Source organism: Benincasa hispida, chromosome 6 (assembly GCF_027475165.1).
Source record: "Benincasa hispida cultivar pf3 chromosome 6, pf3_genome.v1.1, whole genome shotgun sequence".
Classification (NCBI taxonomy): Eukaryota; Viridiplantae; Streptophyta; class Magnoliopsida; order Cucurbitales; family Cucurbitaceae; genus Benincasa; species Benincasa hispida.
In genome coordinates this window covers 14945185-14970125 of record NC_143483.1, presented here as the reverse complement: position 1 = coordinate 14970125, position 24941 = coordinate 14945185, and the positions used below count along the sequence as shown (strand labels likewise).

The 24941-nt window shown below is 35.4% G+C and overlaps 1 protein-coding gene and 1 pseudogene across 1 annotated transcript; one reads left to right on the top strand and one right to left on the bottom strand.

The window, feature by feature from the left end:
- Positions 1-17894: 17894 nt before the first annotated feature.
- On the bottom strand, positions 17895-18653 carry LOC150035455 (uncharacterized). Its single transcript, XM_090314318.1, has one exon. The coding sequence runs from the start codon at positions 18651-18653 to the stop codon at positions 17895-17897; it is 759 nt and encodes a 252-aa protein (XP_090170444.1).
- A 65-nt stretch (positions 18654-18718) lies between these two features.
- On the top strand, positions 18719-22187 carry LOC120079113 (peroxisomal membrane protein 11A pseudogene; annotated as a pseudogene).
- The last annotated feature ends 2754 nt before the right edge of the window (positions 22188-24941 follow it).

The window sequence follows — 24941 nt, the reverse complement described above, 5'->3', positions numbered from 1 at the left end:
CAATGTAAATGAGATTTACATTAAGTACCATGGAATAGAAAAAGAACTATGGTTTATATGTTTCATGAGATGAAATATTAAAACTATAGGTTATAAATATAGTATGATAAGTTGGTTATCATTTATATTTATAATAATATTAATTATTGGATAATTAATTCTTTTTCTCTAATAACCAATTGAGAGGGTGGTTATTGGTGGTTCATGGTAACCTGAGATAAAAGGAAAATGGTTTTCTTAATCTTAGTAAGTCTTTTGAAAGGTTTTTTCAAAAGTAATTTTGAGTTTTTCTCTCTCGGAAAAATATCTCACGGAAGCTTGTCAAGTAAATACCGATTTACTAAGTGACAGCCTGTTTTAGTAAACGATCGTGTAGTGTTTTGTAAGCGACAAACATGGTACTAAACGATGAGCTAAACGATCGCTTAGCTTTTGCTAGACGGTTGCTTAGCTTTAGCTAAACGATTGGGCATCAACCTATAAGATAGGTTTCAGCCATTTCCCACTTGCCCAATCGTGTACATGATCGGTGTTTCCTCCTTCGTCTTTGAAGTCGGTTGTAAATTGACATTATACTCCTATAATGTCAGTTTTAAACTGACATTAAAACCCAGTTATGTAGTAGTAATCCAAAAAACACTTTTCTTATATACATATGCATGTAGATACCAATTACAAAAAGAGCCCTTGCAATGGAAGTCAAATGATATTTGGTTTGACCTAGTGGTCTTAAAATTAAAAGTTGTCTTTAAGAGCAATCAAGTATATGACTTTCTTTAATACAAACTTGCTCCTAAATATAGAGAATTCCTTAATGAAAAGTCGAAACTAAAAATATATATATATATATATATAATTTGAATTTTTTAATAATTAGGATAGTGTGAATTCTAACTCGAAAATTGAGGTTATATCATTAAAAAATTGTTTTTGTAATGATGTTTCGTTCTTACTATTTTTTTCAAATAAAAATTGAAACCTTGCTAGAAGGCCGTTTTTTAAATTATTTTATTATGATTCAGCCCAACCGATTAGTAGCATATTTGAGAGTTATTTCAAGATGATTAAAATGTTTTTTTAAAAAGGGAAATTCTTATAAATAAAAAAAATCCAAAAAATATTCACACTTTATAGCAAAAAGTTTCAAAAGTGTTTTGTACTTTTGGAACTTTTTGATATAAAGTGTAAATATTTTTAAATATTTTTTTATATTTAAAAAGGCACTTTTCAAAATAACTAAAAAAATGATTTTAATAATTCAAAATCAATTTTAATAGTATAAAAATGTGATTTAAAAATGTAAAATTAAATATTAAATCAATTTTGAAAGATTAAGGGGTGTTTGACACATGGATATGGAATTAGGGGGTTTGACATTAACCCATTTTGGTCCATTGGAACAAAATTCTTGGGATCAAAAAATCAAACTCATGGGTTTTGGAATGTTTTTTTTAATAAATGCCATAGGTTTGAGAAAATTTCTCTTCATCGTCTTTCTCTTGTCAATGGTTGTTGATCGCCATTGGTAACAACTATCGGCCGACTTTCATGATCTACTCTTGGCAACCAATAGTCTTAATCGTTGATGACCAATCGCCTTAATCGTCAACGAGTAGTCATTTAGATTGTCAAAGACCGATTGTCTTAATCCTCAATTGAATGTCTGGGACCGACTATTGGCCGTTAACGACCAGCTTAATCGTCGACAATTGACCATCTTTACTGATAGCGAGTGACCGTCTTGATCGTCGATTACCGACTGTTATGACTATTAACAAATATTTGATGACCAAACGTCGTGACCTTCGACGACTGATTGTCATGATCATCGGTGATCGATCGACCTTTATGATCGTTGACAACCGACCTATCGTCATAACCATCAACGACCGACTGACCATCTTGATCGTCGACAATTGATCAATTTCCGCACCATTGTCAATTGACCATTGTGATTGTGTTCGATCGATGCATATTTGTCGGTGATAGTCAGTAATTGATGTCAACATGTCACTTGTGACCTTTGCCCGTTGTCAATTTTCTTTCCCTCCATTTCCCTTTCTTCCTTATTTTCCTATTGGATTTCTCATGATATTCCCCTTCGTTATTGTCACAAAAAAAAATAAATAAATAAAAGCAATCTCCCTTAATCTAGATTTTTCTCCTTGCTAAATCATAGTGTCGATTATGCTAGTCATGGATAGTTGAATGTTCTTAGTCGATCGCTGCCCACTACCAATCACCAGGGTTTTATTTTTGTTTTTTTCCTCTCTCCCCCCTTCTTACTTGACACACTCAAAAACAAGAAATGGACTTTTGCATCTAGGAGTCCTAAAGGTTGAAGTGTTGTATCAATCATGCTATATATGGGTCATCAAATTCTCTTCACCGGCCAATGCACACCTACCATCGATGGTCAAAATTGGCAATTATCGACAAATTTTTTCTTTCCTCCATCTTTTTCTCTCTTTTCCCTTCAACTTCTCCTTCTTCAATTCCCTGCAAAAAAAAAAAAAAACAAAAAACAAAAAACAAAAAAACAAAACAAAAAAAAACAAACAAACAAACAAAGTGATTGACGGATTCAAAATACTATTAAGTGTGAACCTCAAAAGTAAAGTATATTACATGATTACAAGAAAAAAAAGGGATAATTTAGGGATTAAAGCAGAATTATATGTGTTAGCATACTAAATTTCAAATTTACTACTTTGTTATCAAAATATAAATTTATTATTTGAGAAGCGATAAATTAGAAATTTAAAAACGAACTAAATTTGTTATAAAACTTAATTTCAAATTTTTGTTAGTTTGTTACTAAAAAATAATTTTTTTAATGAAAATAACTAAATCATTGTCATTCCTAAATTGTTGTCATGGAAATTAATAGACCAAATGAATTAATCTAGGATTACAAAGATGAAGCTAATATAAATTTTATTTTAAAATAGATGGATTAAAATTTTCTTTCAAAGTTATCATAGAAATCAATCCAAACACACTAGAGATTATATAGTTCACAAAACAATCACTAAAACCATAAGAAAGAAAAAAAGATCAGATTACCCAAACTCATGCCTTCATGCCAAACACAGAACTTCAAAAACCCAGACTTTCAAACTCTGTATCCCACAAACAGGTATTTGTGATTCTCAAGCTTCAGAACGTCCTCAGATAAGCTCCCAGGCATTTCATTCCCAGACTTTTTCAGGTTGGTCCAAAAAATTTCCTCAACTCAATTTATATACATCCACAATTCCTCATTTTGAAGACGTTTAAGTGGGAGAAGTTGATTTTTTTTTTTTTTTTTTTGAAAATGAAGTTGATCTTTTCTTACCTTTTTTAGTTTTTATCTTTTTGTTTGTTACAAATTGGGGCTGTGGGAATTTGAATAACAAACCCTTTTATTCTTAGTATATATACATACCAGTCGAACTAAGCTCTTCTTGGCTCTTACCTTTTTATTTTCACTTTATCATTCAAATTAATATAAATAACAAGAAAGATGTAATGCTTTTTTTCCATTCTTTTCCTAACAAGTAGCTTGTCTTTTGTTTTATTTTTCAGTTAATTAACACTGAAGCTTTTTCTAAACAATAAAAAAAAAAAACTAAATAAAAAAAAAGATTGTAGTGTGATGTTTTTGGGATATTTTAGAGAGGAGGACAGAAGCTTCTTAGGTTTGGTTGGAAGATGATGAATAAATATAATTTTATATCTGAAATTTTAAAAGTATTTTCGATAACAAAATATTTTTTGTTACACTATATTCAAAAATCAAAAGTAATTTTATTAATTATAGATATGGTTATCCTTTCTTATTTTTGAATTATTTATTTATTAAATGTTTCCTTAAAAATAGATTTTAAATTGATAAAGAATTTTCTTTTTATTTATTCATATTTTTGAAAAATACTATGGATAACATATTGAACACGCTTTTAACTTAACAATTTGTTCAAATGTTTTCGTCAAAAAGAATAATTTTGTTAAAAAAATCCTTTTGTTGTGTAAGTGATTTCGAACATGTTCTTATTAATTACATTTTAGTTTTGAATGAATGAACAAATTACCATGTACTATTGAAATGGATGAAATCAACTTTTATAATTTTCTATTTCCTCTCCAATCACACTCACATTTGACAATAAAGTAAATAATATAGGGTCGTTTTCTTCTTAAATGTATGTTTAATGTTGTACTCAAATGTATATGATCAAAAGATGGGGGAGCCATCAAGTAGAAATATGCTACTATGCTTCTATTAATGCCCAAAACTATTGGAATACGACCAAAATCCTATATTGGTGAAATAAGGAGATGATCGTGGATTTATAAGGGAGGAAAACTATCTCCATTACTATGAGGCCTTTTGAGGTGAAAAAAAAAAGATCGTGAGGGTTTAAGTGGACAATATCATACCTTTGTGGAGGGACTACGAGCATAATGTAATTCAAATTCAATAAAGAAGACTAACCATTAAGTTAATCAAAATATGTTGTACTATCTCATTCTCATTTGCAAAGTAAATCACGTTAAAATGCCATAATTTTGATGCAATTAAAGCATGTATAATAGTTTCAGACTGTCAAGCCTTTCATATTGATAACTGGTAGAAATACAAGTTATTATAGCTCAAATAAGTAAAACAATGAGAGAATGTGATGGCAAAATAAGCAATATCATGTCCGAAAGCACTAAACTGATAGAAATTGCGATCGCAAGCGCTCATTGCATAAAAGCAGTTTATTTACTTATTTTATGCAAGAACAATGTGATGGCGCAAGTGAAATTGCGATCCAAAGAAACAAGGCGTCAGCGCGCTTGAAGATTGTGATCGAAAGTCATGCGATCGAATGCGATCGTGAGAAGTTTTTTAAAAAGGTGGCCGCATAAAGACCGCGCATCAAGGTGACAACATAATAAATCATGATGGGACGGAAAGCTGATAACGGTCGAATTGAATTTATTTGACAAGCCGTTAGAAGCCACACTATAGCAAGTACACTCAACTTTTGGTGACCATTAATCGGCGCATCAGAGCAGGAGAATTAATGTTGCCCATCATTGCAATCATTAGCAAGAAAGGCTGCTTCACCTTGAGCGCTATAAATACCGAAGGGCACCAGTGTAAAAGGGGGTTATAGAGCTTAGCGAAATAGAGAATTAATTAGTTAGTATGTTCACGCACATACTCATATATATACTTAGAGAACGGAGAAGAGCAAGGAGACGAGGAAGCCGAGAGATCATTCCCGGACAAATCGAGAGATTGCCGGAAAGTCATACAAGGGAGAGAGGGCCAACACTTGCAAGAGCAAGAATACACATCTAGAACAGAGTTGGAGTGAAAAAGAACAGTGTAAAAGGCCATCCACTTCATTTGTTTACCACCGCAAAGAATCAAAGAGTCTATCACATATTTACTTAGTAGCCATCGTGTTCGACCCTGGACTTACAAGGAAACCTAAGAAGGCTTATACTTGGGCCTTGTTAGGAAAACTTGCATGAACACCGCAAACTCACACCACATAACATATCACAATTACACACACCACATATCCATCATGAAAATGCAATGCCTACGTTTCTCTTGTATTTCTAACTAATCCATTAACCAACATTCAAATTCTCCAACCAAAAAAGAAGAAAAAAAATTTGTGGTCACTTTAAAAATTGAATAGGTTTAAGAAGAAAGCTTCCTACTGAAATCTGGCAAGTTATTAGCAGGTAAAACCAATCGTAATTCAATTTATTTGCTTCATGAAAAATTTCCAATTTGAATGACTTTCTACTTCTCAATATTTTGTTTTTCGCTAATGAAAATTTTCACTTTCCAACTCTCAAAGAAATAGAATAAAAAGGCCCTTTAAAGTACTAACAAGCCACTTTACACCATGATTCAATTAGTCTTTAAAGTAGAATAATTAGTCTAAGTCCGAGTAACCAGCAACCTCAAGGTTACTACTTCCATATGTGAGCATGTGATCTTTAGTGCCTTGTAAATATCTTAAAACCTTCTTTCCAACTCTTCAATGAAATAGTTCGAGATTTGATGGATAACGACCCAACATTCCGACCACAAAGCTTATATACGGCTCAGTATAGGTCTGAGCATAACGCCCAACTAAAGAAGCATAAAGGATATTATCCATTTCTTTACCTCCAAATCATTCTTGGGACATTGAAATAAATTGAAATTATCCCCTTTTTGGATGGAAATTGGACTAGGTGTATATGATTCCATCTTAACTCTTTCTAGAACTTTATTGATGTAAGCCTTTTGAGACAACCCAAAATTCCTTATGATCTATTCCAATCACATAGGAAACTTCACTCATATCCTTCATCTCAAAGTTGCTAGAAAGATAATCCTTACCATCATGCAGTAACCTACAATCATTAGCAGTAAGAGGAATATCATCTACATACAACACAAGGATTGGGAGGAAAAAATATATTTTGATTTAACATTAAAACATAAACAGAACCTAAAGAATAGGAGATTCAAAAAAATCTAAAAAAAAAAAAAAGTTAAAATAAGTAAAATAAAAAAAACTTGATATTAATATGCAACCATATAGGAGATTGTTGATTTTGTATATTATATTGAATAATTGTTGATTTTGTATATTATATTGAATAATCAGGATTTATAATTAGCCTTTTACAAAGGTGAATAAATAAAGACCAAGAAAGCAAGAAAAAAGATACAAAAAGAGAAAATACTATAAAGGAAAATACTAATTAGGAATAAACTCTAATTTACGTTAACACCCTCTCTCAAACTCAAGGTGATAGGATGGTGAAAGACCCAAGTTTGTGAAGAAAAACTTCTGAATCAAAACAGTAGATCTGGATCGGAAACAAAAACTCATGAAAAACGAAACGACGAAGAACTTTTGAACTAGAAATAGAGACCCATGATCAAAATATTTGAAAATGAAAGAAATGACCCATAACTGAAACACAGAGGATGAACCCACAAATGAAAATAGTTGAAACAACTAAATAGGTGAACCGGACTAATTAAACCAAACCAAACTAAAATCGGTTAGACTAAAATGAATTAATGTGAAATCTGGATCTCAATTTCCCTACTTAAGCAGGTAATTAAGGGAATTAATTAAGTATGAGTTAAATCCATGTTGAAGAGAAATAAATTTCTAAGTGTTGAATAGATTTTCTTTGAGTAGCTTTGAGTTAAGCCTTAATTAGAGAAATTTGGCTAAGTATAAAGCCAAAAGAAACCATATGTGTGGTGTTAAGAAACATTAAACACATGAGATGAGGTTGAGTAAGTAGAGGTTTAAAAGAGACTAAGCATTAAACCGAAGGCAACCATGCGTTTGTGAAGTAGGACGCATGTTGACCAAAGCATTGACAAGAGTCGTTGTTAAGAGTTGCTCATGCGTTGAGGCAATCGTGTAGCAAAGGAGTGACGCTACACGATGATGTAAGCGATCATGTAGCAAATGCGCGAAGCTAAGAAATGAGGTAGGCGATCGTGTAGCAAATGTGCGAAGCTAAAGATGAGGCAGACGATCGTATAGCAAAGGTACGGAGCTCAGCGATGCGCTAGACGATCGTAAAGATACGAGCGGTGTTGAGAAGTGACGTGCTAGACGATCGAGCTATACGATAGGCAAAGACACTATACGATTAGTGTAAGCACTAGACGATAAGGTGTCAGTGCTAAACGATAGGTGTGCCAACTAAGCGATAGGCTATGCGCGAGATTGCTGAGAGCGGGATCGTTTACTAAATGATTGAGCTACACAATAAGGCGTAGTGCTAAGCGATAGACGATTACAATGATAGATTCATTAAACGATGGAGCTAAGCGATGAAGTGCAAGAGCTGCACGATGGACTAAACGATGAAGCGGTATTGAGGCTTGCGTTACGTAAGACGATTGAGCTCATCTGAATAAATGGCTATACCGAGAGGTGGTTAGACTTAAGTTAATAGCAGCTAGACGAATTAAGTTTCATGCAAAGGAAGTCTTATGCATGAGGAATACAACTCAAGTAGGTGTGTGGAATGAGAGTAGGTGAATGGTAAGGAAGTAGGTGGTGGCAAAATATGATGTAAACACTTCAAGAGTAGGAGGTGTCTTGCATTGGAGGCTTGGTAAAAAATGAGAATGATCATTTCTTTTAGCCTATAAATACTACCACAAGAGGTCTCTTCAGTACATAACTCAAAATCCTCTTGAAAAAAACATTAGGAAGAGTGTTTAAGAGTAGTTTCAGAGATAGCCATGCGTTGACCATGAAGTTCCAAGAGGAGAAGATGTTGTTAGACAGTGAAGTCTGGAAGTGGCATCAACTTGAGACGAGGATTTCTCCCAGAATCCTCGTGTGTTTGGAGTGATTCTAAAGGCACCTAAAAGCTCCGAGAGTCTAATTTTCATGATAGGGCTGCCAGAGAAGAAGCTCCAAGTAATTGGGCTGAAGAGTGAAGAAAAGACGGAGGGGTCGAGCTGTCGGGTAAGCTTGGGCCAGTCTTAATGTTTTGAAAATTTCGGCCAAACCACGAGAAGTTCTAAGCTAATATTTTAACGTAAGCTTCTTGAGACAGTTTAGAGCATTTTTGTAGAAGGAAATATCTTGAGATAGGCTTGGAACTATGAGTAATCTGAGCTTTCAGTTAAATCCGGATCTTAAGGGTTCGAAAGGGAGCCTGAGGTGATCAAGGAACTCCTAGAAAGAAAGGTTTCTATCCTTACCAAGATGAGTGGTATTCCTTTAAGTCTAAAGCATATCTTTTAGAGTAAATTGTTTATGTTTATGTTATGAATGAGTAAATAGCATGTGAATGAGAATATATGATCGGGATGGTCAGGGGGTTAATAGACCTAGTTCTTGAGCCGATTGGAACCTCACGGGATGGTCAGGGGACCGAGAGGTCTAGTTCCTAAGCCTGTGGGAGGAACCTCATATGGGATGGTCAAAGGGCCGACGAACCTAGCTTCTGAACCCATGAGCGGGGAGCTATGTGCACATAGGGAATAAAAGGAGAACGCAAAAGAGCAAACGTTTATGATTAGTAACAGGTAACCTACCGTGCGTGTAGATAGAAGTTGAGACAGACTCATTCAAAGCTAAGGTTTGAGTTTTAACCTCGTATTTATGATATGCTTGTTATTTATGAGTTAAAATAGACTCTAGATGTTGCTTACCACTCACTGAGCTTTGTGAAGCTCATTTTGTTATTTCATGTTTTTCTTCCCAGGTAACGAAAGGTGAGGAGTTCCAAGGTGCTGTTAAGGTCAAGGTCTGCCACAAGCCACAGTCACATTTCCAGGGCTTTAGAATTATTGATGTAAACTTTGTAGTTAAGTCTTGGAGTTGTATAAACATTACATTGTAGTAATAAAATGGGTCTGCTTAATCAATTGTTGTTTATCTCCTTGACTTAAAGTTTACTGAGTGTATTAAAGGGGTTCAGATGGGCAGTAGGTATTACAAAAGGGTGATATATGCAGTCCCTCACGCCTCTCCTCGAGCTCAGGAGGCGGGTTCGGGGCAGGGTGTGACAACTTGGTATCAGAGCATAAGTTTCTAGGAAAGTTGAAGAATTAGTTGATACCAGTTTGGTATCAAAACATAAGTTCTTGTAAACAAAAGGGTTGAGTTTAGAAAACCTGAGGTTTGAGTTCGGTAAAACCGGAGGGAAGTGTGGTAGAGTAAAGATTTAAAGAGAAATCTAAGAAGTTGGTCAAAGTGAGACTAAGAAGAATAGCGGAAGTGGTATGACCTAGCAGGCAACCGGAGCTGGAACTCACAACACTACCTGAAGATCTACTGAGAAAGGTAAGTATGAATTTAAGTTATTCTCATTTAGAGTTTGAGATTGAAAAGTTATTGTAGATAGTTTTGTTCAACGATTAGCTAAGAGATGGCTAGAAGAAGTATCGTTGACAAACTAAGAAGATAATATCAGAGTAGCACAGTGGAAGCATGGTAATAGACAAGGTTATAAGAGTTTACAACAGCGGTTGTTGTGAAACCTTAGACCGAAGTAAGTACGAGTAAATTTCGAGGACAAAATTTTCTTAAAGGGGGAGGAATTGTGAAACCCGGATCTCAATTTCCCTACTTAAGCATGTAATTAAGGGAATTAACTAAGTATGAGTTAAATTCTATGTTGAAGAAAAGGAAATTTCTAAGTGTTGAATAGATTTTCTTTGAGTAGCTTTGAGTTAAACCTTAATTAGTGAAATTTGGCTAAGTGTAAAGCCAAAACAAACCATGCGTGTGGTATTAAGAATTATTAAACGTATGAGATGAGGTTGAGTAAGTACAGGTTTAAAAGAGAATAAGCATTAAACCAAAGGCAACCATGCATTTGTGAAGTAGGACGCATGTTGGCCAAAGCATTGGCAAGAGGCGTTGCCAACAGTTGCTCATGGGTTGAGGCTGCGTGAGCAAGGGCGGAGAAAGCGAGAGAAGCTTGAGCACAAGGCACTGGACGGATGATCGTATAGAAGTAAGCAGTACTACACGATGAGGTAGGCGATCGTGTAGCAAAGGAGCGGCGCTACACGATGAGGTAGGTGATCACGTAGCAAATGCGCGAAACTAAGTGATGAGGTAGGCGATCGTGTAGAAAATGCGCAAAGCTAAGCGATGAAGTAGGCACTCGTATAGCAAAGGCGCAGAGTTCAACTATATGCTAGATGATCGTAAAGATGTGCACGATGTTGAGAAGTGACGTGCTCGACGATCAAGCTATACGATAGGCAAAGACACTACACGATCAGTGTAAGCGCTAGACGATAAGGCATCAGCGCTAAACGATAGGCATGATAGCTAAGCGATAGGCTATGTGCGAGATTGTGGAGAGCGAGATCGTTGAGAGTGGGATCGTTTACTAAACAATTGAGCTACACGATCAGGCGTAATGCTAAGTAATAGACGATTACAGCGAGAGATTCATTAAACGATGGAGTTAAGCGATGAAGTGCAAGAGCTAGATGATGGACTAAACGATGAAGCGGTGCCGAGGCTTGCATTACGCAAAACTGATGAGCTCATCTGGAGAAATGGCTATACCGAGAGGTGGTTAGACTTGAGTTAGTAGAAGCTGGATGAATTAAGTTTCATGCAAAGGAAGTCTTATGCATGAGGAAGATAACTCAAGTAGGTGTGTGGCATGAGAGTAGGTGAATGGCAAGGAAGTAGGTGGTGGCAAAACTTAAGGAAATCGGAATCGAGATTTCCATGAGCAGTGGAACAAGACTATTCCAAATTACAATCTTGAATGAACATATATTTACAGTAGACTTTAAAACAAGCGGTTATACAAATAATTCTAGAAATTATAGCATGAACAAAACAAATGCATAAAGAGATCAAACTCTACGCACAAATGAGGATGCGTCTCTATGCTCTGATGCACACGAACGCTCGAACAAAAACAGCCTCGAACACCTAATCTACACGACCGCAACACCATAGCAACACAGCACGAACACTTTGCACTCGGTCACGAACTCCTCAATGATCGCCTCAGTTACGAACTCCTTTGCAACACGAACGGCCTTCAGCGAACCTCGACGGTGTCGAGTTGAGTCTGATACCACCAACAAGGTGACCTTGGTATTCTCGGTGTGAGAATCTAGAGGGTGAGCTCTGTTTGGACTTGGTATGAGGTAGAGGAACAGAAGAAACAACGATTGCGTACACGACTGGGCAAGTGGGAGATGGCAGAGACCTATCGTATAGGTCGATGCCCAATCGTTTAGATAAAGCTAAGCGGTCGTCTAGCAAAAGCTATGCGATCGTTTAGTCTATCGTTTAGCTTGGTTTTTCGCCTACAGACACTACGCGATCGTTTACCTTGGGCCAGCGATCGTCTAGCAAAACTATGTGTTCGTTTAGTAAATACTGTACGAGCGTTTAGCTCTACTCTTCACGATTGTTTAGCTCGCCCAGCCATTATTTAGTAAATCCAGATTTATTTGACGACTTCGTGAGTTTCTTTTTCGCCGAGAGAAAACTCAAAACTTTTTCAATCATTTTGTAAAACCTTCTTTTCAAAATAGGAAAACCACTTTCCTTTTAAACTCACGGTTACCATGATTCAATAACCACCCATTACTTTGGTTATTTAAAAGAAAAAGAATTAATTATCCAATAATTAATATTATTATAAACATAAATGATAACCAACTTACTATATTTATAACCTATAGTTTTAATATTTCATCTCATGAAACATATAAACCATAGTTCTTTTTCTATTTCATGGTACTTAATGTAAATCTCATTTACATCAATCCTCCACTAGATGTATCTCATACATCATACCGATTATATCATATATAATCAAAATACCTCTTGTCAATTTGAACATTTCAAATCAACACCAAGAACTAATCCTCAACTGAATCCAAGCTACCAAGGGGACCTCATGGACCTATAGCTCGAAGCTCCAACGGTACGTGAATAACTGACTAAACTCTTTAGTCACGGGATCCACCATCCGTTAACTGCCAGCCACTCAACTAAAGACCAATAGTTGAACTCTCCTTACCACAGATATATTATGTGTCCATCTTAACCAATCAGTAGTGCGACAATCTTTCACAGATCGCTCGGAAGTACAGTTGGGCTAATAACTGTTATGCCCCTATAGTTACATCTGTCTCCTTAAGTACCATTGATCCCTCTAATGAACATAAGTCATAGTCCTACTATGACTGAGTCTTTTCTTCCAAAGAGAAGTTGTGGCCACTATGTTCAAGCCCCAGAATCAACCCTTAAGAGAGCAATCTCTCTACTTATCCGTGCTTTGGGAAAGGAGTGAATTCCATCTTGTGGATTGAGTTCCCAGCTCCCAGATCAGACAAATCCCCAAAAAGGTAGGCATGTTGAGTTGGCAATCTGGTCACTTTCACCCATACTAATCAAAGGACCGCCCTCAAAGGCAGAAGTTCCCAAAACACTCAGGATTGAGGTCGTGTCACCTATGGTCGTTTAGGTGATATGCAAGTCTCTAGTATCAACGGCGTTATATAAAGAGTCTAGTCATCTCGTGGTCCAGGTCTTATACAAACTCTTTGTATAGGACACCCCCATTCCACGTCTCCACATGAATAGTCAGGATCTACCATCTGTAGTAGTTTATAACACTTGCAAACCTCTACAAAGCGGGTCGTATCCGTAGTGTCACCAGGATTAGGTATCCCACCATAATCCTTATACTATAGACCGATTTAGGTTATCACTTAAGGCATGATCCACTTGTATATCAGTTGTACATGCCTAAGTTCACATAAGATAACCAAGGAGCTTTGTTTATTGGATCTGAGTAAATGTTAGAGTTAAATAATACTTATTTTATTTATTGAACAATGTGTATCTTAATAAACAACGAGATTCCGAGAGAATTAGGACACCAATCTCAACAAAAACATGGTGCAAACACTTCAAGAGTAGGAGGTGTCTTGTATTGGAGGCTTGGTAAAGAGGAGAAGGATCATTTTCTTTAGCCTATAAATACCACCACAAGAGGTCTCTTCAGTACATAACTCGAAATCCTCTTGAAAAAAAACATTAGGAAGAGTGTTTAAGAGAAGTTTCGGAGATAAGCATGCGTTGACCATGAGTTCCAAGAGGAGAAGATGTTGTTGGACAGTGAAGTCTGGAAGTAGCATCAAATTAGGACGAGGATTTCTCCCAGAATACTCGTGCGTTTAGAGTAATTCTAAAGCCACTTGAAAGCTCTGAGAGCCTAGTTTTCATGGTAGGGCGCAGAGAAGAAGCTCCAATCAGGCTGGAGAGTGAAGAAAATTCAAAGGGGTCGAGCTGTCGGGTAAGCTTGGGCCAGTCTTGATGTTTTGAGGATTCCGACTAAACCACGAGAAGTTCTAAGCTAATATTTTAATGTATGCTTCATGAGAAATTTTAAAGCATGTTTGTAGAAGGAAGTAATCTAAGCTTCAAGTTAAATCTGGATTTTAGGGTTCGAAAGAAAGCCCGAGGTGATCAAGGAACTCCTAGAAAGAAAGGTTCCTATCCTTACCAAGGTGAGTGGTATTCCTTTAAGTCTAAAGCATATCTTATAGAGTAAATTGTTTATGTTTATGTTATGAATGAGTAAATAGCATGTGAAGGAGAATATATAATCGGGATGGTCAGAGGGTCAATAGACCTAGTTCCTGAGCCGAGTGGAACCTTACGGGATGGTTAGGGGACTGAGAGGTCTTCTATAGGAGGAACATCGTATGGGATTGTCAAAGGGCTCATGAGCCTAGCTTCTGAGCTCATGAGCGGGGAGCTATGTGCACATAGGGAATAAAAGGAGAACGCAAAAGAGCAAGCGTTTTTTATTAGTAAGAAGTAACTATCTACCGTGCATGTAGATAGAAGTTGAGACAGACTCATTCAAAGCTAAGGTTTGAGTTTTAACCTCGTATTTATGATATGCTTGTTATTTATGAGTTGAAATAGACTCTAAAAGTTGCTTAACACTCACTGAGCTTTGTGAAGCTCATTCTATTATTTCATGTTTTTCTTCCTAGGTAACGAAAGGTGAGGAGTTCTAGGGTGCTGCTAAGGTCAAGGTCTGCCACAAGCCACAGTCACACTTCCGGGGTTTTAGAATTATTGATGTAAACTTTGTAGTTAAGTCTTGGAGTTGTATAAACATTATATTGTGATAATAAAATGGGCATGCTTAATCAATTGTTGTTTATCTCCTTGACTTAAAATTTATTGAGTGTATTAAAGGGGTTCAGATGGGCAGTAGGTATCACAAAAGGGTGGTATCTGTGGTCCCTCACGCCTCTCCTCGGGCTTAGGAGGTGGGCTTGGGGCAGGGTGTGACAATTGAACCAGCCTAACTGAACCAAAGTTAAACTAATTCCAGAACATGATCTAAGATAAATCTGAACGTGAGTGGATTGAGGTGACTGATCCATGGTCGACGGGTTGTGCACGACGCATCCGTGGTGGATGATTTCATAGGCGACAGGGCTACGAGTCGACAAGCGAAGAACATAAAATCTAGATACGCACGAACTAAAAATGTATTGGACAACAATGAAAAGAATTGGGCAAAATGGGACCGAACAGATCTAAGGCAAGCGACAAAGGACGGTGATTGGATAGATCTAGAAGTGACAATTTGAAACGAGACCAATGGATCTGGACGACGTTGATTTGGATGGATTGAGTGCAAGAGAACCTGGCTGGCTACACATGCGTGCAAGCACAATAACAAACGAAATGTATTTGTACTTCTGTCGCAGTGACAGCTGAAGCATAGCTAGGTGACAATGGCAGAATAACTATACTAAACTCCAATGGGCGACGCTAGAGAAGGGAGGGGTTTGGCTGATGACAAAGTGGGTAGAAATCAGGGCAAGACGACAGATTTATGCGAGGAAGGATCGAACAGAGGCATTAAAGAGTTGGGGAGACGGTAGCTAAAAATTATAAAACTCTAGGATTTTAGGGATCTACCATGTTGATTTGTTAAATATGTTATATTGAATAATATAATCATAATTTACAGTTAGACTTTTATAAAGGTGAATAAATAGACACCAAGAAATTAAGAAAGAAAAATACAAAAAGAGAAAATACTATAAAGGTAAATATTAATAGGAATAAACCCTAATTGACGTTAACAAAGGTATCACAAATTAAGGGTGTGCAAAATTTGGTCCAAACTGAAGGTTCTTTCTATTTTTCTGGGACTTTTGGTTCACTGCTTGAAAGAACCAGTTGATCAGTTTAGATATCGATTCAATAATAGAAAAAACAAACAAAAGATCAAACATAATTATATATATATACTTATTAGAATTTAAATGAATACCCACTACCCAGAAACCCACCTTGTAAGCCCATTAGTTAAAAAAGAAACCCTAACAACCATTGCATTCAGTCATTTGCCTTCACCATCAATCATCGCATCGCCTCTCCTCACTACTCTCTAATGAAATAGGTTTCATTTGTTCTATCGTTTTCTTTTAGCGGTTTTCAAGGGACTTTAGGAATGTTGTTAGTTTTGGTATCTGTGTTATTATTTTGAACAAGAATGAGTTTGTATTTGGGTTAGAAAAAAAAATGGGTTAGAAAAAAAAAACAGTTTTAATCAAACCGAATAAGGGAAATTCAATTTAAAATCAAAAGTGAAGACATTCGGTTTTAGCTATTCACAATTGTTATAAATTGATCTATTCGACTCGATCATTGATTTTGCTCAAAATCAGGCTGAACTAAATCGTGCATATTCCTATCCCAAACAATGTAGTGTACATGGTATTTTTTATTGGCTATATATTCGAAGCAAAATAAAATTTAGAGTCTGTTTCGTGGAGAATATGAAAACTAAAACTTGAAAACAATGGATTAAATGAAAACAGAATTATATTTCATGTTTTCAGATGTGTGTTTGGTAGTACAGCAAGAAGTTGGATTATAATTTAAATAATTGTAAATTAGTTATAGTTACTCACTAAATATAAGTTGACAATAAACTATTATTATAAACTATCATTAATTTATTTATGAACATGTTTTACATTAAAAAAAAATTGGATAATTATTGTTTTGTAATATTATATAATTAGTTAGACAAATTAAAATTATGGTCCCTGTGGTTTGGAGGCAGTTAGAATTTAGTGCATGTGGTTTTTAATTAGAATTTAGTCTTTATGGTTTGAAAAAAGTTTCATAAACAGTCCCTATACTAGGGTCTATTAAGAGGATTTTAACAAACTATAGGAACTATATATGAAATTAATTATATCAAAGCATAGAGATTAAATTCTAACTTTTAAAATCATAAGGACTAACCTCTAACTTTATCCAAACCATAAAGAGCAAATTTGCTATTTAATCTAATTTATAATAAATTACATATTGCATATTTTGCTAAATTATACAAAATATCTTTAAACTTTATTCTTGTGTAAAAAATATCCTTGAACTTTCAAAATTATAAAAATACTCTTAAACTTTTATAAACGGTTCAAAAGTGTCATTGCTGTTAATTTTGGAAGGAAATCGTTAGTGTTTAGTTTTGAAAATACCCTTGAACTTACAAAAAGTTTCAAAAATACCCTCACTGTCAATTATGAATACAAACCATTAATACCCGTTTCACTTTTATATTTTTAAAATAACTTTAAAATATATTTTTAATCCTTCAAAACCAATATAGATGATATAAAAATTGCATTTAAACGTGGAAAATTAAGTAATTTGAAAATATAAAAAAGAATTTGGATTGAGAAGAACGGAATCCAAATTATTTTAGTTTTGAGCCCAGCCCACTAACAGCAGTGTGAGCCCAAATTTAAGGTTTCAATTTAAAAATAATATAATCTTAATATAATACAATTAATTCATCCATAAATGCCCTAAACTCCTTTCATTTCTTCTGAAATTTCCTTCTCTGTTCAGTTCTCTCTCTCATCGCCGAACTCCTCCTGGTTTGACCGACGTCCTGGCCGCCGGCTGCGTCTGCCATGGGAGTTTAGTTCGACCTTAATCAACTCATTTCATCTCACGATGATATCAGGTAACTTCAATTTCTTGTCGTTTCCTTTTCGCCCTTTTTAACTTTCTTCGATTTAGCCCTCTATGGTTGGTTTGTTGAATCTGAATCCTGTGTTTTTTTCTCTTCTTTTATTTTGAGATCTGAATCGTTCAGCTTTCCCCATTTATTTGGCTCCAATTAAATTATCATCAATAACCCAACAATAAAGAAAAAAACATCACTTTTATTTGTTCATTTGCAGGCACACAATCAAAACTGAAACATGGTTTTAGTGTTACAGACTTGTGTACACTATACTTTTGGAATAAAAGAAAAAAGAGAATACACTATGCAGAAAGAGAAGGCAAAACAAAAGTTTAAATAAACAAGTTTCATGCAATCAGCTCGATGAAGAGAGACGCCAGAACCGTGGTGGGATCTCCAAGAACGATACTAACAATGGTCTTGATGAAGACCTTAAGGATCCTCCAAAACTTGTTCCCTTTTCCGCCATCCCCACGCCCTCGAGCTTGAATTGCTTTCAGATTCACCTTCTGCAGAGCCAAGTTTGGGTCCTGATCGGCATTATCGACATTGATCCAGTCTCCTCCGTTCTTGTACCATTCTTCTAAAGCCATTTCAGTGGCACAAGCCACGTGAACATGGTACTTCCTGCACTCAGATATGTAGGACCAACCATTGTGTTGGCCGTGGCTTCTGATGGTCTTTTTGTTGCACCACATGCACTCACCTTGGACTTCCTTGTGGAGATTGAACTCCACGTCTTCAATTTGGTAATTCATCTTGAGGTTTTCACAGCAAGGGTGGAGATCCAAGTCACGTTTCTTGCAGTGGTACATAAAGCCATTGATAGGCTTTGTGCAGGCGTCGCAGATCCGTCTGCATTTGTCGTGGCAGGCTCTTGGTGGGATTTTAAAGAACTTGAAGGTGGAACGTGGGAAGAATTCATGGGAAATTGGTGAGTTTTTTGGAAACATACAGGCTTTGTGAAGATCAAAATCACACTTTTCGCATCGGTATCGAGGCCCAAAGCCTATTTCCTTGCAGCCATCGCAAGTGTAAGGTTTCAGATACTTCTTCAGCTCCAGTTCATGCTTCAGGTGGCTTGGATTACACAACTGCTCTGCCATTTTTTAAATGATGGGTGCAGGGTAAGGAAGGGCAGGGATGAGATTGGGAAGACTGCAAGCAGGAAATGGTAGAGAAGAAGAGGTTTGAGAAGAATGCAGAAATGGTAGTGGAGAGATTAGAATGCATATTTAAAGAAATCAGAGGCAATGAGTTTCGGGTAATTTCTTCTATCTTTGTGCTTAGAAGAAATGCATATGTGTTGTAAAGAAATTTCTAAACTCTGGGTTTTGCTTATGAATTTGAAAGAAATTGCTCAACTCTGGGGTTTTACTCGATCCATTTCTCTTCTACTTTGTTAATTTGTTTCAGCAGCTTCTTCTCTTCAGAAGTTTCTCACTTCTTTTTGTTCTTTTTTTTGGGTTTTATATTATTTATAGCATGGAGAAGAGTTTTGACTGAAATAATAATGATATGATTGGAGATTTTGCATTTGTTATTTCCCAATCCTTAACTCTGGGAGCTTTATTATTGACGTTTTTGCCCTTTTCTAGAGGCAATTTGGACCTTCTTATTGTAGAAAAGCTATGGTTAGAGGGGGTGTGATTTCAATTGAATTTCTAATGTTGAAAACTTTTCAGTGGGATAAGCTCATATTTTCTTTCCCTTTTTATTTACATTTTATAATTTAAACTAATTTGATGTAAAGAACTTTCTCGCTTGTCTTGCTTTTTATTTTCCATAACCATCAAAAGGGAAAATTCTCAACAACATATTTGAAACAAATGGTCCTTCGACCTTGAGCTAAAGATAAAACACTCCTAGATTCGTCTCAATTAGAACAACTGAGAATGCATGGAGGGGAGCATATAAGGATTCACAGAAGCCCTTGATTGAATTCAATGCAAGCTCCCAACCTCTCCAAGCCTTCTCATGAAACTTATAACATCACAAGGACGATATGGAACCTTGTTGTTCATTTTTAATGATTTTCTACACTCTCTACCATTCATGAAGTAACCTGCTTATGACCATTTTTAACAATGTCAATAGAACATAGATGAATGTCAATGAATTTTCGAACCATCCAAAAAACACTTTTCTTATATACATATGCACGTAGATACCAGTTACCAGAAGAGCGGTTGCAATGGAAGTCAAATGATGTTTGGTTTGACCTAGTGGTCTTAAAATTCAAAGTTGTCTTTAAGACCAATCAAGGACTTTCTTTAGTACAAACTTACTCCTAAATATAGAGTGTTCCTTAATGAAAAGTTGAAACAGGAATACACTTTTGCAAAATCAATAACGTCCCCGAAAGGTCTGGACAACGAACCTAATTCATGGTTGTTGGCATTTGCATATATTGTATTTGCAAAAATCAGTGGACTAGATGGAACATAATCAACAACAATGCACAAATCATTATTGTGGGAGTTGAAAATAACATACGTCGACCATAATAAACTTTTTCTTTTTGGAACCATCACGATATATGGCCAAACAAGAATTTCTGTGATTGACAGAAAGGAAAAACTTACTTTGGATCAAATCCTTAAACCGTTCAAAGGATGAATTTGGGGCGATAGAAATCTCAAGAGAGAGAGTTGTCATTCATCAATGAGTAGTTTGGAAAATAGGTGGTATAAAATCATTAGAACTACTTCAATTAGTAGTTTAAAATTGAGAAAATAGTATTAAAATAATCAATGTATAAACTAAATTCAGAAAAAAAAATAAGAAGAATAGATACTCTAAATGATCATCAAGCCACTTTACACCGAAGTTCAATTCTATTTGCTTCATTCTCCGTTTGACTCAATCTTTTATTTATTATTTTGGTAACCATATGCTCCAATTCCACCTTGGAAAGTAACAATTTCTATGCATTAAAATTTAAATAATTACTTGTATTCCTAGATATATTTACATCTAACATGCTTCTTTGACTAGTTAAATATAAATATAGAAGAATTCAGTGCGATAGAGAACGATCAAAATCTACATTTAGTCAAAGGATATGTAGCTCAAAAAGATGATACAAGCACACCAATAAAGGTGATATGGGTGGTTGTAGCGAAAATTATAGCCATAAAAAGGGAAAATGCTCAAGAACACATTTGAACCAATGATCCTTCGACTTGCACCTGAGTTGAGGACAAAACACTTCTGGATTCTTCTCAATTAGAACAATTGAGAATGCATGGAGGAGAGCATATAAGGATTCACAAAACCCCTTGATTGAATTCAGTGCAAGCTTCCGACCTCTACAAGTATTCTCATGAAACTTATAACATCACAAGGATGATATGGAACCTTGTTGTTCATTTTTAATGACTTTGTACACTCTCTACAATTCATGAAGTGACCTTCTTATAACCATTTTTAATAATGTCAATGGAACATAGATGGAATGTCAATGAATTCTTGAACCATCCACTACAAGAAATTTGGTCTTTTATGTCGGTTGGAAAACTAAAAACAGATGTATAATGTCAGTTTAAAAAAAGTGGATCTTCAATGTCGGTTTTAAACTGACATTAAAGACATACTTTACTATTGGTTTTAAACTGACATTGTAGATACCCATTTATTTTTTTAATAAAGTATCCTCTCTCTTTCATTTAATTTCTCTAATAATTTTCTTCCGTCTCCTTTCTCACTTATCTTCTCCAAATTCGCCAAACGCTCCTCTTTCTCGCTTCTCTCCTTCAAACCCTTGCCATTTGTCTGTCGATTGTGGGTGAAGAATCTGTCGTGGTCCATCAATCATCGATCGATGGTACAGGTGCATTCGTCGTGCAAGTTTGTTCGTTGTGCAAATCTGGCCTCCGCTCGTTGATTGTATTCATCGATCCGGCCTTTGTGTACAGATTCGACCTTCGTTCGTCGATCCAGCCTTTGTTTGTCATCGATCATGCGGGTCTGGTGTGGATTCGGCCTCCGTTCTCGACAAGTTCATATAGGACCTTAATGCCTTAAGAAATTCACATTTCAAGTTTACCCAAGAATTTCTGCTCGCCCTCCTTGGATATGGCGGAGAAGGGTTTTATTACTTCGTTGAACAATTCATTTGGTTAGCTAAATCTGATTTGATTGACAAATGACTCTCGTCGCTTGCAGAAGATCAGTGTGTGGGTGGGATTTATCGGGTATGTTGGGAGTATTTCGTTGAAATTTAGGGATTTGGATTGTCTTCTTGAAGATAAGGCATGTTTGAAAGCGAGTATTGAGATTGCGGTCACCGAAGGAATAAAAATCTGGAGCAGGATGAGAAGATGAAGAAGTTGTGTGTGAAAATGTTGATGGAGAAGCTTTCGATTGTTCAAGATTTTTTCGATGGATTAATGGCAGTGGTAAACATTCGTCATGGAAGCGGCCAGTTTTCAAGTCCTCTTCTAATTTCTTATGTTGGTCTTCTTTTGGTATTGATTAGCACTCATAAGAATTGGATATCATGTTAAAAATAGCTTTCAATTTTACTAGGCTAAATTTTCTGTTTATTTGAAAACATTCATAGCACAGAGCCATACACTATATATCTCATTAATAATGAGCATTCCTAAACTATTAATGTATGATAATGATTATTGTTAGTGTTCTCCCATTTTTAGCTTGAAGCTTGTTAGAGTTCAGTTCATTGGTTTCCACAACCATTACCATTACAATAATCCTTGACCATAGGTTCCGATTTTCTTCAGTTGATTATGGTGGTAGCTGCCACTTTTATCCAGTGTAGGCTCTTTGATGAGATTGTGTTGTTTTCGTGTTCAAAAGTATTATGATCTATGGCACTTATCAGAGTGTTCATATTTAGATTAAAAGTTGGAACTTACTTCAATGGTTCCATTTATCAACTCCCTTGAGTCAATTATTCTAGTTAGATGACGGGTTAGATTTGTTTCAAGTTCAAATCAACTTCAAGATGTTATATTTATCCTAATCCAACTTAAACTCAATAACTTTTACAATTTAACCCAATGCATATGGTTTTGGTTAAATTGATAGAAAGTGTCTAGCCATTAGGGTATCTTAACATTAACCAATATTATTGGCATCCATGGAACTTCTTAAATGGGATATTCTGCTGAGTTTTTTAGCTCTCCAATCATTTGTATACACAATGTCATAAACACCAAATCACTTTTAAACATTTGTGTGTAATTTTTTAGATTATTTTGTTGTCTTTCTAAGAATCACTTCCAAACATGTTTATTTTGTTATAGCTTTATTTTATATTATTAGATTTTATGGTGTGACTTTATCGTGTTTTTAGACATTCGGACTAATTTTTTTTTTTTTTGAAGAGGTATTGTAATTAAAGTGTGAGGTGGGAGAATCGAACCTCAAATCACGAGGTTGATAGTATAAACATCATGCTAATTGAGCTACGCTTTTGTTGGCTAAATTGTGTGAATATCATAAAGACACATTCGGACTAAATTTCAACATTGGGGTTGAGCATTAATTAACACTCCAACTCCCCCTTCCATTTTTTCACACCAATTCACTAATTAATCAGTATTCCATTATTAATTATTTCTCATATTATTTCTCTGTGAAGTCTAAAGATTTTAACTTTGTTTTTTATTATGCTGATGTAAGTTTGTGTATTTGATTTTTATTGTTACAGTTTTTCAAGGATAGGAACTAGAGGGGAGGGGAAAGAATTCATTAGGAGCATTCTTACACTTGTATGTTAAACCAATTCAATTTAGAATAGTTGGTTATATTTTCTTTTGGCTACTTGTATTTTATAAACTTTGAAAAGTTTTCTCACACTTGTATATTTCCTAATTATATTTATACAAACTAGATAGTTTTCTATCATGTAATGTCGAAATAAACTTTCTCATCTATGCGAGTTAAATCTCTTTACCTTTTTACCTTTCTTTTGTTTAAGGGTCATAATTAAATGGATTTTGTTGATGTTAAGTATGATGGAGGCATGGCTGCAAAATTTGAATATATTGAAATAGGATTGACTATCTTCTTAAGTACAACTCGTTTATGTTTAATAAATCATAAAATATGCCTAGTTCATGGATGTGAAAACTACTTCTATTGTGAGTACAATAATTTTTCTTCAATTGGTTTATAAGAAATTTAGATTTTGATTATTGTTCTTTTCTCTCTTGATTTGATTCTGATTTTGATTCTATTTTTTGAATTAGATATTTGTGTCTTGAACCCTACTCAGAGGAGAATTTTTGAGTCTTTTAAAGCTAATAACATTAAGTTTTTTGATTCAAAATTGAAGGCAAAAATGTATATTGTGATATCTTCTCTTTCACTTTCTTTGTTTTCTTTTTCTATTAGATTGTAATATTTGTTCGTGTAAATTATATATGTATGTTCTAGTTATAATTAGTGATTGTATTTGTATTATTGCAGAAGCCTTTCATTTCGATTTCGAAGGATGCTATTATTGAGGCTCTAAAATTCTAATTGGTTATGAACATTTCATCCGATAATATATGAATTTCAGTTTTTGTTTGTGTTATTTCTTCTTGTTTTGATCTTTTCAGATCTTTAGAACATCTTTTAATTTGGTTTTCAGATGTTAGGAATCACCCCATTTTGATCGACTACAAGTGTGGAAAGGTATGATATGATCCTAATCGACTTATATTCGTAAATTGTGAATCCATCTAATTATGAGAACTTTGTTGCTTTTACTTAGATAAGAACTTGTAGAAGTTTAAACCAAAATAAAAACTAACTTTTGTACCTACAAATATGATTAAGATGTTGGTTGTTGTCCACCTGATGCAAGAGATCATGGATTTTATTAATGTATGTACTTAGTCTATATAGTTAGAGAGCTTTAGGATTGGTTGAGTCTTTCTGGGGTCTATTTTTAATCCCTTCATACTTATTTACCCATACCTTTTTTGTAAAATACATCTTGAAGAAATACATTATTGACATGGTATCAGAGCCCAACTAATGAATCACCACCGACATTCGTTCGTGCAGCCGACCCAGCCTCTATTTGTTTTTCGTTTGTCGGTCTTTGCTCGTCCGTGCCTTGACCATATCAGTGACTTCGTTTCTGTCCCTATTTTTCATTCGTTCATCGGACTCGTGCCCCCGTTTTCGTGCCTCGCCCAGATTACGTTCGTGCCTTGCCAACCCACCGAATTCCTGCTCGTGGATTCGACGATCCAGATCTGAGTGCTCGAGTTGTTCATTGGCGACCCAAACCCGGACCTCTGTTTAACGAGCCAAACGAGCTTTATCTGATCCATCGATCCAAATATTCGTTCATCCGTTTCGTGTCTTCTCAAATAGACGACTGAGTTGAAAGAAGCCAGATCGAGTCGAATGAGTCAAGAAGACGAGCCGAG